This window comes from Sapajus apella, unplaced genomic scaffold (genome assembly GCF_009761245.1).
Source record: "Sapajus apella isolate SASKATOON/1434 unplaced genomic scaffold, GSC_monkey_1.0 scaffold8, whole genome shotgun sequence".
In the NCBI taxonomy this organism is placed as follows: Eukaryota; Metazoa; Chordata; class Mammalia; order Primates; family Cebidae; genus Sapajus; species Sapajus apella.
In genome coordinates, this window is record NW_022436948.1 from 368,102 (window position 1) to 385,594 (window position 17,493).

Genomic DNA, 17,493 nt, shown 5'->3' on the forward strand with positions numbered 1-17,493 from the left:
AAAAGTGATACAATGAGTTTTAAAAGGATACAGAGCACAGGCACTTTATTATGTGAGGGCAGGGGAGGAAGGAGCTTTAGTAGAAGGCAGAGCCTCAAAGAGAAAGTAAAGTTTAAACTTAAGCGGTGAAAGAAAGGAATTAGGTACAGAATAGCTGGCAATGAAGCATGTTTAAAGTTTTAGGATATTAAAATTGAAATCACTGATATTTCTTTTTTTAAACTAACATGTGATTAACCTGTAAGAACTTGTGCATATTTAATGCATAAATCTTGATGAGTTTAAAGATAAGTATATCCCATGAAACCATCCCACAAACATAACCATCAACTCTAAAAGTTTCTTCTTTTTCTCTGTTTGTGATGAGAACATTTAACATAAAGATCTACTCTCTTAACAAATTTTTAAATGTACAATACAGTATTGTTAACTATATACACTATGCTGTACAGCAGCTCTCTAGGAGTTATTCACCTTGTGTAACTGAAACTATATCCCCTTGGATCAACACCTTCCAGATTCTCCCTCCATCCAAGTCCCGAATAACCACCATTTTACTCTCTACTTCTATGAGTTTGACTGTTCTAAGTTCCTGATACAAGTGGGCTTGTGTAGTATTTGTTCTGGTGCTGATTTTCTTATTTTTATTATTATTATTATTTTTTTTAGACAGGGTCTCATGGAGTGTAGTGGTGCAATTTCAGGTCACTGCAGCCTTGGGTTCTCCCTGCCTCAGCCTCCCAAGCAGCTGGGATTACAGGTACTTGCCACCACATCCAGCTAATTTTTGTATTTTTAGTAGAGACAGAGTTTTGCCATGTTGCCCAGGCTGGTCTGGAACTTCTGGTCTCAAGTTATCCATGGGCATCGGCCTTGCAGGATTGCTGGCATGAGCCACCACACCTGGCCCTAATTTTTGTATTTTTAGTAGAGATGGGGTTTCACCAAGTTATCCAGGCTGATCCTAAAATCCTGAGCTCAAATGATCTGCCCTCCTCAGCCTCCCAAAGTCCTGGGATTACAGGTGTGAGCCACTGTGCCCAGCTGGTGCTGATTTTTTTTTTTTTTTTTTTTTTGAGACGGAGTCTCATTCATTGCCCAGGCTGGAGTGCAATGACGCGATTTCGGCTCACCGCAACCTCCACCTCCCAGGTTCCGGTGATTCTCCTGCCTCAGCCTCCTGAGTAGCTGGGATAACAGGTGCCCGCCAACACGCCCAGCTAATTTTCTATGTTTTTGGTAGAGACAGGGTTTCACTATGTTGGTTAGGCTAATCTCGAACTCCTGCTCTCAGGCAATCTACCCGCCTCAGCCTCCCAAAGTGCTAGGATTACAGGTGTGAACCACTGTGCCTGGTCAGGTGCTGATATTTTTAAATAAACTTATAAATCAAAATTTTATAAAAAGACACTTGTACTGGGATAATTTACTATGGGAAAAAAAAAAAAAAAACTCTGAAGAGGGTATTCCTGAATCATGAATAATACATTTTGTTAGTGTTACATACAAGCAACTAGTCAGTAAGTATAATTGTTAAAGATTTTCAAACATGTTTTATGAACTGAAATGCCTGATTGTCCTTATATACATAAACTGATATATTAAACTAGACAATAGTTTTAAAATGTTACAAAAAATATAAAGAGATGATGACATTCATGTCTTTCAGCTACTATGTTGTAGCTATTCAAGAGGCTTCGTTTGAACCCAGGAGTACAAGGCAGCAGTGAGCTATTCTCTCATTACTGAACTCCTGCCTGGGCAACAGAGTAAGACCCTATCTTTAAAAACAAACAAGCAAATAAACAAACAAAAAGTACATGAAATTTTAAAAATATTTAACTCATTTGAAATTTTTAATAAACTGACTAGATGTTAAGGTAAATATATTTTTACTAAAGGTAATACATTTCTGAAAACAAAAACATTTATTGAGAAGAGGCGTTACTTTACATTTTTGCCAGTCACTTTAGCTCTGACTTCAGAGAAGACATAGGGATTCTCATATCTGCTTCAGCATCCAATCTGTTGCACTATATGGTTTTTTGGTTGAAGTCTATGAATCAAATCCATTTACAGAGAGATACGCAGTTGGAAAAGGGAAGGGTGTTTTCAGCAGCCTTTTCAGATCACTGTGGACATTCTTCTTTGATACCACCCCAAAACTAGGCATGGAGTAGTCTCAAAAAAATAGTTGCCGGGCGCAGTGACTCACACCTGTAATCCCAGCACTTTGGGAGGCCGAGGCAGGTGGATTGCGAGGTCAGGAGATCGAGACCATCCCAGCTAACACAGTGAAACCCCATCTCTACTAAAAAAAAAAAACAAAAATTAGTAGGGCGTGGTGGCATGTGCCTGTAGTCCCAGCTACTCGGGAGGTTGAGGCAGGAGAATCACTTGAACTCAGGAGGTGGAGGTTGCAGTGAGCCAAGATCACGCCACTGCACTCCAGCCTGGGTGACAGAAACACTGTCTCAAAAAAAAAAATAAATAAAAATAGAAAAGCTGTAATATAGAATCTAAAGCTGTATCAGTGAACTTTTCATATCATTACATTAAAGTCCATTGGCCTATCTTTTCAATGAATCTTTTACCATGCACCATGGTGAGCTGGAAAATACTAGTTCACAGAATTATGCAGATCTTCCAAATGTTGACACATTTCATTATATTAATGAATACTCATTTATTAACATTGCCACCAATCAAAGAAGTCCTTAACTATTGGGAAACTGTCAAGCCATGGTTGCAGATAAAGGTTTTTCAAAATTCTGAATTTTGCTTGAAAGCACAAATATTATCATTGGTCATAAATTGTCAGTTATTTTCCTTCATCTATTTTCCAGAAAATGTCCACCAAATACCCAAGTCTCAATAACCGCAGCTTGTCTGCCACCCATTTCTTCAAGCAAAAATGGCATTTCACAATAAAAGTAGCTAGTTCGCTTTGCAACTCAAACTACACAACTGCTGTTTCTCAAAACAGGCACTGTACCTCTTCGTGTGGCAAAAGTGCTTCAAAGCAAAAGCGTTTTGGCCTTTTAAAAAAGGCCAAAATTTTTTAAAATTAATTTTTACTGCTTCACCAGGGTATGTTTAAGTGAAAGCAGCCCTTTTTGCTTTTTTTAAACTGCAAGTGGAGAAGTAGTGAATAATACAATGACTATTAGTGCCACATGGAGTCCCTGCCTCAATTTATGTTAAAGAGCCAGCAGTTTTCCCTACTATTGCTTTTGGACCATCAGTACAAGAGTCAACACAGTAAAAATAGAAATGGCATCTTTAGTATTATTATAAAAACAGTCTTCCCAGATAGGCCTCCAGAAAGGCTCATGAGAGGTCTGTGAACCATGGTTTGAGAACTGGAAGATTGGACCTGGCATAGAGGCTTAAACCTGTAATCTCAGCACTTTGGGAGGCCAAGGCGGATGGATCATTTGAGGTCAGGAGTTCCAGGCCAGCCTGACCAAAATGATGAAACCTCGTCTCTACTAAATACCAAAAAAAAAAAAAAAAAAAAAAAATTAGTCAGGCATGGTGGCGCATGCCTGTAATCGAAGCTACTTGGGAGGCTGAGGCAGGAGAATCACTTGAACCCAGGAGGCAGAGGTTGCAGTAAGCCGAGATTGCAAAACTGCACTCCAGCCTGGGCAACAGAGTCAAACTCCATCTCAAAAGAATAAAAATAAAATAAATAAAGAGAACTGACCGATTACTTCTGGAAGAAACACAGGAAACAGTCACCAGAGGTCACCTCTGGAAAAAGGTAGGAGGGAGACTCATTCTACCCTACATTTCCTTTGAACTCTTTCATTACTCTGCCATGTGTATATGTATTACCTTTTCAATACAACATTGTGCAAAGCCTTATGATCTGTGGAAAAGAGCTAAATCTGACTTTTTTTTTTTTTTTTTTTGAGACTTGAGTTTTGCTCTTGTCGCCCAGGCTGGAGTGCAATGGTGCAATCTCGGCTCACTGCAACCTCCGCCTCCTTGGTTCCAGCAATTCTCCTGCCTCAGCCTCCCAAGTAGCAGGGATTATAAGCGTACGCCACCACGCCTGGCTAATTTTTTGTATTTAGTAGAGACGGGGTTTCACCATGTTGATCAGGCTGGTCTCAAACTCCTAACCTCAGGTGACCCACCCACCTCGACCTCCCAAAGTTCTGGGATTACAGGTGTGAGCCACCGCGCCTGGCCAAACAGGAGAACTTTTATATACCACAAAATATTTAAGAAGTACAACAAATGTTTATTAACATAATGGCAATGCCAGGCTGTCATTTTGGAAATTAAGAATTATGGCGGAGGACGGTGGCTCACACATGTAATCCTAGCACTTTGGGAGGCCGAGATGGGTGGGTCACCTGAGGTCAGGAGCTCAAGACCAGCATGACTAATTTGGTGAAACCCATCTCTACTACAAAAACAAAAATTAGCAGGGCGAGGTGTTGGGCACCTGTACTCCCAGCTACCTGGGGGGCTGAAGCAGGAGAATCGCTTGAACCCAGGAGACAGAGGTTACAGTGAGCCGAGATTGGGCCACTGCACTCCATCCTGAGGGACAGAGGGAGACTCATCTCAAATAAAAAAAAAAAAAAAAGAATATCACAGATTTTAGAAATTAAAGACAGTTAAAGAGAAAGCTTTGTGAGAGAAATCTCTTCCTGTATACCCACAAACTGTGTTTTTCCCCCTTATTCCATCTAGACTGGAAGTCCGGCATTATAGAACATAAGAAATCAAGAAAAATACTGAAGTTAAAGCTGTGGAATAGACCTATTAACCAGAATAAAATAATAGGAGTGGGATAAAGGTAGCCTATTGTGCAGGAATTTCCTCTCTAACCTACTGCAGACCACTAAAACAAAGAACAAAATACCACCGTCCATGTTTTTAAAGCAGTTCAGCAGCAATAGCTCCAAGACACTGTACAGCACTGGTGTGCCAAAAGCAGCTGTGAGGTGTGTCCAAGAATTTGTAACGGTAACAGGCAAAGCACAAAGGTTTGGGAATTAATTCTTTTTTAAATATCAAGGTTGTACCTCTAATGATCTCACTTTCATCCATGAACATCCTGACAGGTTTTCAGGAGCCACATGTATGAATTCTTCTGTATGTGTTCATGGCTGGGGGTAAGCGGTCTAAGAAGGGGTCTAAGAAGAGTGGGGTTCCATGTACTTCCACTCTTTATCTTAATCTGAAGCAGACTCCTAAGTCAAGAGGGCAAAACAGCCAGAAAAGTTAAGGAGCAAGAACACAGCTATGCCTTATTTTCGTTTTGGGAATCTATAACACAAATTCAGCAAACTTGCCCTAGGGAAAGAAATCATAGCATTCTGCCAGAACTTTCCCGGACCAACGCCTATCACAATGGTTGATAAGAATGCACTGAGGATATTGGAGAATAAGGCCAGGTGTGAAATATGAATAAAGGCAGGGGGATACTTTCAACAGGCTGAGGGGAAGGGATGCAGGATTTTCTAGATTATTCAGATATCACTCATTACCAGTTTCCATTGAAGGCAGCATCTTTGTCACTTTTAAGCTTCTTCTTCCTTCCAACCTACCAAGCACAGTGACAACTCTGTTTTAGGCAATTTCTCACTCAGATAAATGTGAATGCTATGAAAAAGTTATACTATTTTGACAAGATATAAAAATAATGACAAGGAAACACTAACTTTGGTTTTAGGACTATAGCTCATTACTAGTATCTCCCTTTAATGATGTAAATAAAACACCAGTTTCAAAGAATTTTCAAACACACTATCTGACTGAATCTTTACAATAAACCTGGAATGTTAGTAAAGCTGGTATTCACCTCCTTTTACAGCTGACCAAACCCAAGTTTACAGACATTATAATTTACTAGAGATTCACAGACACTTTACCAGATGCCAGCCACTGTGTGAAGATGCCAAAACTCTGCCAAAAACAAAGTCCTTATCAATAACCATCTCCAAATCCAAAGAGGAGACCCCATGTCAACAACAACCACAACACAAACTATAGAAGCCAGCACTAACCTATGGAAGCACCCTCGAAGTCAGGTCCACATGTGTGACTGTGGCTAAGTAATCACTGACCTATGTTGGACAAAAGAAGTGTCAGGCTAATCTAGGAGCAGGGAAAGAAGCCAAGAAGCCAGAGCTTCCACCTCCTTGGCTGCCACTCTACTACTCTGCTCTCTGCTGTCTTTTCCCCTTAACACTTTTTTTTTTTTTGGAGACAAGGTCTCACTCTGTCTCCCAGGCTAGAATGCAGTGGCATATAAAGGCTCACAAGCTCCTCAAGTGATCCTCCCACCTCAGCCCCTTGAGTAGCTGGGACTATAGGCGCACACCACCAAGCCCAGCCTATTTTTTTTTTGGTAGAGGCAGAGTCTCCGTGTGTTGCCTAGGCTGGTCTCAAACTCCTGGGCTCAAGCGATCCTCCTGCCTCAGCGTCTCAAAATGCAGAGATTACAGGCCCGGGCCACCATACCTGGGTTTAATACTTTTTTGTTTACTTCCTTTCTCAACTTAAGGTACTTTTCCATGTTACATAATCTTATACGTTTACTTATCTATACATACCCTACATATCTCTAAAATGACACTAGCATAAATGAATTCGATAGGAAACATTTCTTTCATTTAAGTACTTATGTTTTGTCCCACAAATTATGAAGTACTTTGAGGATTCAATTATCAATTCCTAGCAAGCACTCAAACACAACTACAAGATAATGAGAAATTGAAGGAATAATGAATTCATTGGAGCAGAAATTAGCACTATGCAAAAATATATTTGAAACGTGTAGAATCTAAACTGCATATATATGATTTTCCCTAAAGAGCCTTAACAAATGCAGTACAGTAGATCCTGTCAAATTTCTAAATTAAGTCTGTCAGACCGCCTAAGAGAATCTAATCACCAAAAATTCTCAAATCCATCCATTTCTTTCCTTCTTCTCTTTGAGAGACAGTCTCGCTCTATCGCCCAGGCTGCAGTGCTCCAAAGCTCAAGTGATTCTCCTGCCCCAGCCTCCCAAGTAGCTGGAACTACAGGTGCACACCACCTTGCCCAGCTGATTTTAATACTACAGAGAAATTGTCTTGCTATATTACTCAGGCTGTTCTGAACTCATGTCTTCAAGCCACTGTAGCCTCCCAAAGTGTTGGGATTACAAGCATGAAGCCACTGTGAACTCAAACTGTACTTCCATTTTTTAAAAATGTGCCATAAGCCAGGCACGGTGGCTCGTGTGTATAATCCCAGCACTTTGGTAGGCAGAGGCAGGTGGATCACCTGAGGTAAGGAGCTGGTGACCAGCCTGGTCAACATGGTGAAACCCTACTTCTACTGAAAAAACAAAAAATTAGCTGGGTGTGATGGCGGGCACCTGTAATCCCAGCTACTCGAGGCTGAGGCAGGAGAATCGCATGAACCTGGGAGGCAAAAATTGCAGTGAGCCAAGATTGTGCCACTGTACTTCAGCCTGGGTGACTCCATCTCAAAAAAAAAAAAAAAAAAAAAAAAAAAAATGTGTCACATATCACGACACTTTTAAAATTTGAATGATAAATTCAAAACAATTGCAAGTATATGCTGTTATTATATGTAAAACAAGATCACAACAGCATCTACTTCCCTAAGGTTGGTAAGGATTAAACGACTTACTATGTGCTAGCGCTCATATTCATTAGATATTTTGAAAAATACCCCAGACTCAGCAAAATCTATCAATCTAAAACTTACAGTAAAAATAATAAGATCATTGGCCGGGCATAGTAGCTCATGCCTGTAATCCCGGCACTTTGAGAGGCTGAGGCGAGTGGATCATCTGAGGTTAGGAGTTCGAGACCAGCCTGACCAACATGGAGTAACCCCGTCTCTACTAAAAATACAAAAAATTAGCCAGGTGTGGTGGCCCATGCCTGTAATCCCAGCTACTCAGGAGGCTGAGGCAGGAGAATCATTTAAGCCTGGGAGGCGGAGGTTGTGGTGAGCCAAGATTACGCCATTGCACTCCAGCCTGGGCAACATGAGTGAAAACTCCATCTCAAAAAAAAAAAAAAAGAATAAGATTTTAAAAATGGATTCTAAAAGCTGAAAATGCATTTAGGTCTCAAAAACAGAGTAAGAATCAATTACATGCTTTTCTTCAAGGACTGCAAGTCCTTCCTGATACTGAAGAAAAACCTAACTCCTTCCCAATGACAGCCAAAAGGAACATCAGGACACGGGCCTTGACAGGGATAACATCCAAATGGGAAATGCCACCCACCACCTCTGAAGCCAGATTACTCCAGTCTATTTTTATCGACTAACCATTTATAAGACTTTTTTTTTTTTTACTTTAAAAAATTCCATGAAGGGGGCTAACAACTCCTGCGTTATGTGTTTTGCACACATATTAAGGTAGTTTGGCCTCATAACAATCCAAAAAGGAAAGTGCTGTTATAACCCCATTTTATAGATAGTAAAACGAGGCACAGGGTGCAGCTCCTAGAGCACCAGGCGCGGGGCGCGGGCTCCTAGCTCCAGGGAAGTAGCTGCCCGCGGACAACGGACACAGTCACCCCGGTGAAGCCCAGACCCACAGCCTGGAGAAAAGGGCTCACAGCCTGAGGCAAAAGCGGGCATTCCCCCCAAGATTCCACACCTGGCCAAACGACCTAGTCAAGGCCAGTCCTTGGGGTCAGATCCCACGGTGGGAGCAGCTGGGGGTAAGGAAAGGTCTCCAGAAATTGGGTAGGGGTCCCGGTGTGGGGGGTCCAGGCGGGGGTCTTGGGTTCAGCGCCGCCGTATTGGGGTCCTGGGGTGAGGAGTAAGCGTCCCAGGCGTGAGGGGCCGCAGGAGGTCCTTGTATGAGAGGCGGGGCAGTGGTCCCCGGTGTGAGGAGCCACAAGGGGGTCCTGGGGGTGAAAGTCGGGGGTCCGGAGGGGCAGCACGGGAGTCCCGGGGTGAAGGGAGGGGTCCCAAGGGGGAGGGGCCAGAGTCCCGGGGTGAGGGACCGGGTCCTGGCGACGAAGGGCGGGAGGACTTGGGGGTAACGGGTGGGGTCCCGGGGTGAGGGGCCGTGCTGGGGTCCAGGGTGAGGGGCGGGGTCCCGGGGTTGAGGAACCGGGGTCCCGGGTGAGGGGCGGGTCCCGGACGCGAGAGGCCGCGCAGGGGTCCCGGGTGAGGGCGGGGTCCGGCTCACCTTCCGACAACTCCAGCTCCAGTTCAGCCAGGCTCTCCCGCACCTCGACGGGCAGCGGCGCCCCCTCCAGCGGGCACCCGCGGTCAGCCATGGCCAGGCCGGCCAGCGTCCGGGCAGAGGCTGGAGCCGGACCGGGCCTGGCGGCGGGAGCGCGGACCGCCGCTACGTTGCTCCCCTCAGGCAAACAACCTACGTCCGCCAGGCAAGGAGCGGGAGGCGGCGGGGCAGGGGCGCTGCCAGGGCGGCAACGCACCCGCGCGGGCACGAGCGCGGATGGCTCCTTCGCGCCGCCGCTGCCCCGCGCGCTCCTGAGCGCCCGGCCGGCCCTACGCGGGAGCGCGTGCGCGGCGGGAAGGGCGGGTGGCGAGCGCGCGTGCGCGGTGGGTCTCGGGCCCTGCCTGCCCGCCGGGCCCCACCCAGCAACACCAGAGCCTCGCTTCCATTGGCCGCAAAGACGCGTCGCTGCCGCTCCGGGCTCCCATTGGCAGAGGCGGGAGTGCGCCGCTCCCGACAGGCTCTGCGCGGGGGTGGCGGGCCTGAGGCGGGCGGGCGGGCGTGAGGCGGGCGGGCTGCGGCGCTTGGGGCGTGAGGCGCCTGCGTGGGGCTGGGCGGCCCGTGGGCGTGGGTGCTGGCCGCAAGGTCCCCACGCTGACCCCGAGGCGCCGCTAGTGGCCCCGCGCGCGGCCTTCCCACCCAAGCCGCCCCTCTCGGGCTCGTCTTTGGTCCCCGTGGCTTGGCGCGCCCGCATTAACCGCTGTCTTCACTTTGGGGCTGCGCTGACCGCGAACGCTACGCCGGCCGTGGTGGCGGCGAGGCGCCTGTCTCGCACCTTTACGGGTGTTCACGCCTTTGCTTTGAAATACAGCCCTAGAAGGACACGTGGTTGGCCCCGAAGGAGCCCCGGCAGCCATGTCGGACTGCGAGGTGACCTTGGAAGGCGGGAGGACGGACGAGGAGGGGCCTGGGGCCTGGCGGAGCCCCACTGAGAGGGCCCCACCTGCACCCCGAACGCGTGGGCGGTGTGTCTGATGGCGCGAGGGTGGCTGTGGCGGCCTGAGCGGCGGGGTCGTGCACCCATGCCGCGCGTCTGTTAGTGAGGCTGGACTGTCACCGTTCGGCGAGCCCCAGCAGTTCTGGCTCCGGAGGTCCACACCAGGCCGGCCAGAGCTTGGCGGGACCTACGTACCCTTCTGTCCCCGTCCACGAGCTTCCTTCCCCTTCGTTTCACAGGTGCTGATACCATGTAAACATTGTCATACCCAAACTCAGTCGCAGCATCTGCTCCTGGAGAAACCGTTCTGCAACAGTTAAAGCTGTGAGAAGATGGGAGTTGAGGCTGCATGACTCACCAGTGGTGAAGTAGGGGGTGAACTATTGAAATGGAATACCTATGTGGGTAAAGTATCAGACATTTCATACACGGCGAACGGAGTAGCTATGAGGAAGGAAAAGGGGATTGCTTAGTGCCACCGAGTCTCTTAAGAATGGTGGACAGCCATATGCTTACCTGGCAGGGGCGATACCATGATCACAAAGGTGGTTTTACCAGGGCGAGGCTTATCCATTGCACTCCGGATGTGGTGACCCCTGCCGATTTCCCCAAATGTGGGAAACTCGACTGCATAATTTGTGGTAGTGGGACACTACGTTCACGCTCTCCCCTGATCTCTTTTTAAGGGAAAAAAAAAAAAAAAAGGTGGACAGCCGAAGGCAAGCAGCAAGCAGTTGAAAGCCAGTGAGGCTGTCCCGTTGCATGCAGAGAAGCTTCATTTACTGCAGCAGGACAAAGACAAGAACCAGGCCCAGGAATTGACATCCCTGTTTGACTGAACTCCAAAAATGGCAAAACGCCCAAACAAGGAAATACTATTCCACTAAGTTTGGAGCCTGCTTATAAGAGATGAGGCGGGGCCCCGTGGCTGACACCTGTAATCCCAGCACTTCGGGAGGCAGAGGTGGGAGGATTGCCTGAGTCCAGGAGTTCAAGACGGGCTTGGGCAACATGCAAAACCCTGTCTCCACTGGAAACACAAAAAATTAGCCAGGCATGGTGGTGGCCATGGCTGTGGCCCCAGCTCCTCAGGAGGCTAAGATGGGTGGATCACCTGAGCTCTGGAAGTCAGGGCTGTAGTGAGCTATGATGTCACCATTGCACTCTAGCCCGGGCAACAGGAGTGAGACCCTATCTTTAAAAAAGAGACAGCAACAAACCCATCATATGTGGGTTGGAGATACCTGGGTAGATGCCTTCAAAGGTTTTAACTCCCCAAACTGCCTTAAACCTTTTTTATTTTTTGGAGACAGTGTCTTACTCTGTTGTCCAGGCCGGAGTGCAGTTGCTGAATCATGGCTAATTGCAGCCTCAACTTCTGGGCTCAAACCATCCTCCCACCCCTAAGTAACTGGGACTACATGCATGTGTCACCATGTCTGGTTAAATTTTTTTTTATTTGTAGAGGCAGGCTCTTGCTATGCTGCCCAGGCTTGTCTCAAACTCCTAGGCTCAGGTGAGCCATCCCACCTGACCTGCTTTGAACCTGAAGCCTACCAGGGTGGCTCACCTCTCGTATGAACCTACCACTCCTCCTCCTCCCTCCCCCCACATACTGCATACTGGATGGATAATTATGGTGGTTTCTTTTGCGTTATTCAGCTGGAAGCAATGAGATAGAAAAGAGACTTCCTCCCTCCCCTTCAAAAGAATTGTGTTATTAGTTTGCTAGGGCTTCAGTAACAAATTGGACAGACATTTATCGTCTCAGAGTTCTGGAGGGTAGAAGTCTGAGATGAAGGTGTTCACAGGGTTGGTTTCTTCTGGGGCTGGGAGGGAGAATCTGTCTCATGCCTCTGTCCTAGCTTCTGGTGGTTTGCTGGCAGTCTTTGGTGTTCCTTGGCTTACAGACGCATTGCCTCAGTCCTGCCTTTATATTCACATGTTGATCTTGTGTGTGTGTGTGTCCAAATGAAGGCATAAATAACATTGACAAAGGTCATTAGATGTGGGGCTTTTTTTTTTTTTTTTTGAGACAAGTTTTGCTCTTGTTGCCCAGGCTGGAGTGTAATGGCCCCATCTTGGCTCGCCACAACCTCTGCCTCCCAGATTCAAGCGATTCTCCTGCCTCGACCTCCAGAGAACCTGGGATTACAGGCATGTACCACCATGCCCAGCTAATTTTTTGTATTTTTAGTAGAGATGGGGTTTCTCTATGTTGGTCAGACTGATCTCAAACTCCTCAACCTCAGGTGATCCACCTGCCTTGGCCTCCCAAAGTGCTGGGATTACAGGCGTGAGCCACCGTGCCTGGCCATGGGCCTGTTTTTATAAGGACATCAGTCATACTGGATTAGGGCCCACCCTAATGAGCACGTCTTATCTATGAAGACACATTTCCAAATAATGTCACATTCACAGGTATGGGGGGTTAGGGCTTCAATATCTTTTGAGGGGGACACACTTCAGCCCTTAACAAGCTGTAACACCCAGCCAACATGCCCTGATGGGAGCTGGGAAAGTTTGGAACTGGATTATGAGGGTGGTCAGTGAAGGGAGCTGGTATGTAAACTTGCATAGATGTATTTATTGAAATACGAGATTTAACACCTTGGCCAAGACTGGGTGCAGACTTGCTTCAAGGTTGTCTCCTAGAATGGTGGTATATCTATTGCTACATAACAAATCACTCCACACTTAGTGGCTTAAAAGAAGAATCATTTATTATCTCTAGGTTACTGTGGGTCAGCCACAGTATGGATTGGTTGTCTCTGTTCCAGTGTCTGAGGCCTCAGCTAGAGCAGCTCAGAGGCTGGAGGCTGGAATGATGTGATTTCATCTCCTCCAATGTCCAACAGCTAATGCTGGAGATTGGGTGCAGCCTAGATTGGGCACACTCCTGCATGCCACTGCCTGTGGCTGTGGCTTCCTCACAATACGGTGGCTGATTCCAAGAGCAATCTAAGGACAAAGGAAAGCTGTATCTTTTGTGAACCAGCTTCAGAAGTTACATACCATCACTTCTGCTACTTCCTATTTGTTAGAAATGAAGTCACTAAATCGCCCATATTCAAAGGTAGAGGAATTAGGGTTCACATTCTAAAGGGAAGAATAAAAAACATTTGCCGGCCGGGCACGGTGTCTCAAGCCTGTAATCCCAGCACTTTGGGAGGCCGAGGCGGGTGGATCACGAGGTCAAGAGATCGAGACCATCCTGGTCAACATGGTGAAACCCCATCTCTACTAAAAATACAAAAAATCAGCTGGGTATGGTGGTGCGTGCCTGTAATCCCAGCTACTCAGGAGGCTGAGGCAGGAGAATTGCCTGAACCCAGGAGGTGGAGGTTGCGGTGAGCTGAGATGGCGCCATTGCACTCCAGCCTGGGTAACAAGAGCGAAACTCCATCTCAAAAGAAAAAAAAAAAAAAAAAATTTGCCGATGTGTTTTTAAAACACCATACTTGGAAAAGGCCATGGGCCATGGTAAGCAAAATTGAAATGGCAAAGTTGCTGTGGCAGACAGTGGTGAAAGGGAATAAAAGGTTCAGGGGCATGGGCATGCTGAAATTTATATACTCCATGCATCTGGAAGCCCCTCCAGATGATATTCCACAGGAAAATGTAAATAACACATCATTTACAAAGGTCATTAGACATAGGGTGATGAAAGGGGCACTAATGTCACTAAAATATTCAGTGATGGCTCATCTCTGTAGGCAAGAATGACAAAGGCTGTTCCAGAACTTGGCTGGGTGATAACAATGATGATGATGGGATCCTAAAACAAAAGAGGCCATTCGGGGACATAATGGGGACAACAACAAAAACCAAGAAGCCAAAGGTAACATTTAACTGACAGAAGTCGGAGGATTGCAAGTACAGTAGTCAGCAGGGTCTGAGCAGCAGCCAAGGAGGCCTCACTTGTATGGTTATAGAACTGGTTAATAAACATGGCATCCCTGGAGGCAAAATAGATAGGCAGCTAGGAAGAGTACTACACAGCTGGGGAAAAAAAAAAAAACCCAGAGATGGTAACCTGTACCTGTAATCTCAGCATTTTGGGAAGCTGAGGTGAAGGGATCACTTGAGCCCAGGAATTAAAGGTTACAGTGAGCTGTGGTTGCACCACTGCACTCCAGCCCGGGCAACACGGCAAGACTATCTCAAAAAATAATTAAATTTAAAAATGAAATGCTTATCCCAGTTTTAAAAAATCAGGATTTCATGCCCAGTTTCTGGAACTGAGCCAGTTTCCAGAAATGGAAACATTACTGAAGAGGTGGCCAAATATCAAGAAGGACCTGTGGCAGTACAAGTGTACACAGAAATGACTCCCCAGGTACTTTTCTAAAGGGTCTGATAGCCATTTCTTTTGATAACTACATCTTGGAGAAAAGTGATTAGCTAAATGTTTTGAAGACTTGTGGATACAGGGTCTCAACTGGCATCCAGACACCTAGAGTATCATCCCCTTCTGTCAGTGGCTGCATATGGTGGCCAGGTAATTGATGGAGTCCTGTTCAAGGTCTAGTTTGCAGTAGACCCATACACGTACTGGACTGACTTAGTGATCATTTTCTTAGACTTTGAGTGAATAATTCGCACTAACATACTTGGCAGTTAATGCTCATTCCAGGTCCCTGACTATAGATAGAGATAACAAAATGTAAAAGGCCAAACAGAAACCTCAAACTGCCCCATGCCCTAACAAGATCATAAAACAATTATCACCTCCAAAAGCAAGAATGGCAGAGGTTAAGTGTCACTTCTAAGAATCCAACTGATACAAAGTGGTGCTTACCAGCACCCGTTCTTAGTTTTATCTCTGTTGTTAGACTGAGTACCCCTCAGACTCAACCTTTCATCTTTATTTCTTGCCTATCCCATTTTCCAAAGGCTTGCCCTTCTTTTTCCGGAAGGAGGGTTCTAACTATGTCCCTTGCCCTTTTGGAGGTGTCTCTCACTTCTCTTTCTTTTGCTTTGTTCTCTCCTGCCCCTAGGCCATATGAAAGGATCACAGATCTTGCTGAGAGGAACCATTTACAAGGGAACTTAGGCATGCACATTCACACTTAACCTCTAGAATTGTGACCACCAAGGAAGTACTTTGTCACCCTTTGTGACGTTTCCTACCTTAGTCTGTGCACAGAGTTTGAAGCCTTTTTCCCTGCGTTGCTGAGAGACCTGGTTGATTTATTCCTCACACCATGTGGGTGCACTAGATGGAATACCTAACCGTAAGGCACCAATGACCATAAACTACCAAGTCATAAAATCACTTAGGCCCAACAACAGTCCCTTTTAATATGGAAGTAGTGTATTCAAGATTGAGCATGAGAATGTACCGAGATTACCAAATGAGCTGCAGAGCACAGATGCACATGACTTCCACTGCTGTTTTATCAGCCGCAGTGTCATTTCACACCTGTGACCAAGTGGGGGCGGCCTTACAACCAGTTGCTGGGAGTAAAAATTGTGAGCATGGTGCCTAAATGGGTCGGCTTAGTATGAGTTTAAAATGAAAATAGCTACATTACAGCCTCCTCAGGTGTGACCTTGAAAAATGGTGGTAAGGGCATATCCTCTCAGTTGGCAGAATTTCAGGCAGAGCTAGTCATCCACCTTTTTGTGGAAGAAGTGGCCCAAGGTGAGAATATACATGGGATCATGGACAGCGCTAGATGGACTGGAGACTGGCTAAGGGTCTGGAAAGAAAACAGTTGGAAGTTGGAGACTAGGAGGTTTGTGGTAGATTTATCTGGACAGATAGATTGGAATAGCCACAAAGTATAATGGTCTTTGTAGACAATGTTAATGCCCACCAAGGGCATCCATGAAAGAAGCATTGTGCAACCAAGTGGACAGCTGATTCCGCCAGCTGACAATGGACAGCATCTTTCATTGGCTACTGCAGTACTGGCATGATGGGCACATGGGCAAAGCAGCCAAGGTGTTGGAGCTGGAGGCTGTTCATGGGCCTAACAGCATGGGTTCTCTAACCAAAGCTGATCTAGCCAGCTTATTTAGCTGCCCCTGAGTATCTAACCTGCCAGCAAAAGAGACAGTGCTAAACTCCCAGTGTGGGTCTTTTCATCAAGGAATACAAACATCCAGGTTTACAGATGTCATTAAGACATAGTCCCCATTTTATAAGGAGAGTTTACTGTATTGGAACTCTCCCATCTTGGAAGGCACGAAAATAGACTCATATTCCAAATACAGGCTTGTCTTTCCTACTGTCAAGTGTCAGCCAGCAACAATTAAGGAGTGTTTGTTTCACTGACAACCACATAACATTGCAGACAGTATTTACTTTACAGCCAAGGAAGTGTAGTGTCCATGGGACCCCCTACCTGGCAGAGCACCAGAACAGCATGCTGAAGGCACAGCTGAACTGTCAAGCAGGGGGAGGGGGGTAATATGCTGTGAAGGTGGGGTGCCATTCTCTAGGATGTCACATTCAAGACGGTCCAATAGTACCTGGGTCTGGAAACCAAGGAGTGGAGGAAACAGGAGTGGCCCCACCTGCCATCACGCCCAATGATTCACGAGGGAATGTTGTGCTTCTTGTCCTCCAAAGTTGAGACTGCAGGGTTAGAAGTCCTGGTCCCCCAATGGGACACTCACCAGGGAACACACCAAGTGCTCCGTTGGGCTGCAAACTGGATGTCACTTTGGCAGGTGGATTGCTTGAGCCCAGGAATTTAAAACCAGCCTGGGCAACAATGAAAACCTTGTCTCTACCAAAAAAAAAAAAAAGCCAGTCATAGTGGCATGCACCCGTAGTCCCAGCTACTTGGGAGGCTAAGGGAGGAGGATCACTTGAACCAGGGAGATCCAGCCTATGGTAAGCCGTGATCAAGCCACTGCCCTCTAGCCTGGGAGACAGAGACCCTGTCTCAGTAAAAAAAAAAAAAAAAATCTATGGATATGTGAGAACTTTGGGATCCTTGCAATAGAAGCCAGCAGGCCAACAGTGAAGTCACTGTCTTAGTGCAGGAGGAAGTAGGGCTGCTATTAGGTTCATTATACAATGGAGAAGAACAGGTGTGAAACCCAGGTGGTCAGCATGGGTGCATCTTGGTCCTCTAGCCAACTGACTAAGAAACTGGAGTCCAACTTGTACATGTAAAGAGAGGGTCTGCCTCTTAGTTCCCAAACCCTGCAGTCTGGCTGTGAGTGAGGGAGTGAGCATAATATATGTGCTACTGGTTTAAGGCATGCACTATAAAACATCACCTCAAACTTGTAAGATGTGATTTCCAAGCTGATGGAGACAACAGCCTTCATCTGGCCACTCCACCCTTCTATC

General features: G+C 46.4%; 1 protein-coding gene, 1 long non-coding RNA gene and 1 other non-coding gene across 8 annotated transcripts in view; 2 read left to right on the forward strand and 1 right to left on the reverse strand.

The window, feature by feature from the left end:
* DIP2A (disco interacting protein 2 homolog A) overlaps positions 1-9,515 on the reverse strand; it is a 120,574-nt gene extending 111,059 nt beyond the window's left edge. For 4 of the 6 annotated variants that reach the window (XM_032276510.1, XM_032276509.1, XM_032276507.1 and 1 more), the window contains exon 1: positions 9,191-9,495. In XM_032276510.1, coding sequence (XP_032132401.1) covers positions 9,191-9,281 — 91 coding nt within the window. In that variant the 5' untranslated portion in view covers positions 9,282-9,495. Of the gene's footprint in view, positions 1-9,190 lie in introns of all 6 variants that reach the window. The other 2 variants (XM_032276508.1, XM_032276506.1) reach the window with 1 other exon arrangement.
* A 237-nt stretch (positions 9,516-9,752) lies between these two features.
* LOC116550539 lies at positions 9,753-10,862 on the forward strand. The gene is made up of 2 exons (XR_004268483.1): positions 9,753-10,114; positions 10,421-10,862. It is a non-coding gene; the product is annotated as an uncharacterized LOC116550539 (long non-coding RNA).
* Positions 10,690-10,854, forward strand: LOC116551073. Its single transcript, XR_004268700.1, has one exon. It is a non-coding gene; the product is annotated as a U1 spliceosomal RNA (small nuclear RNA).
* Positions 10,863-17,493: the final 6,631 nt, after the last annotated feature.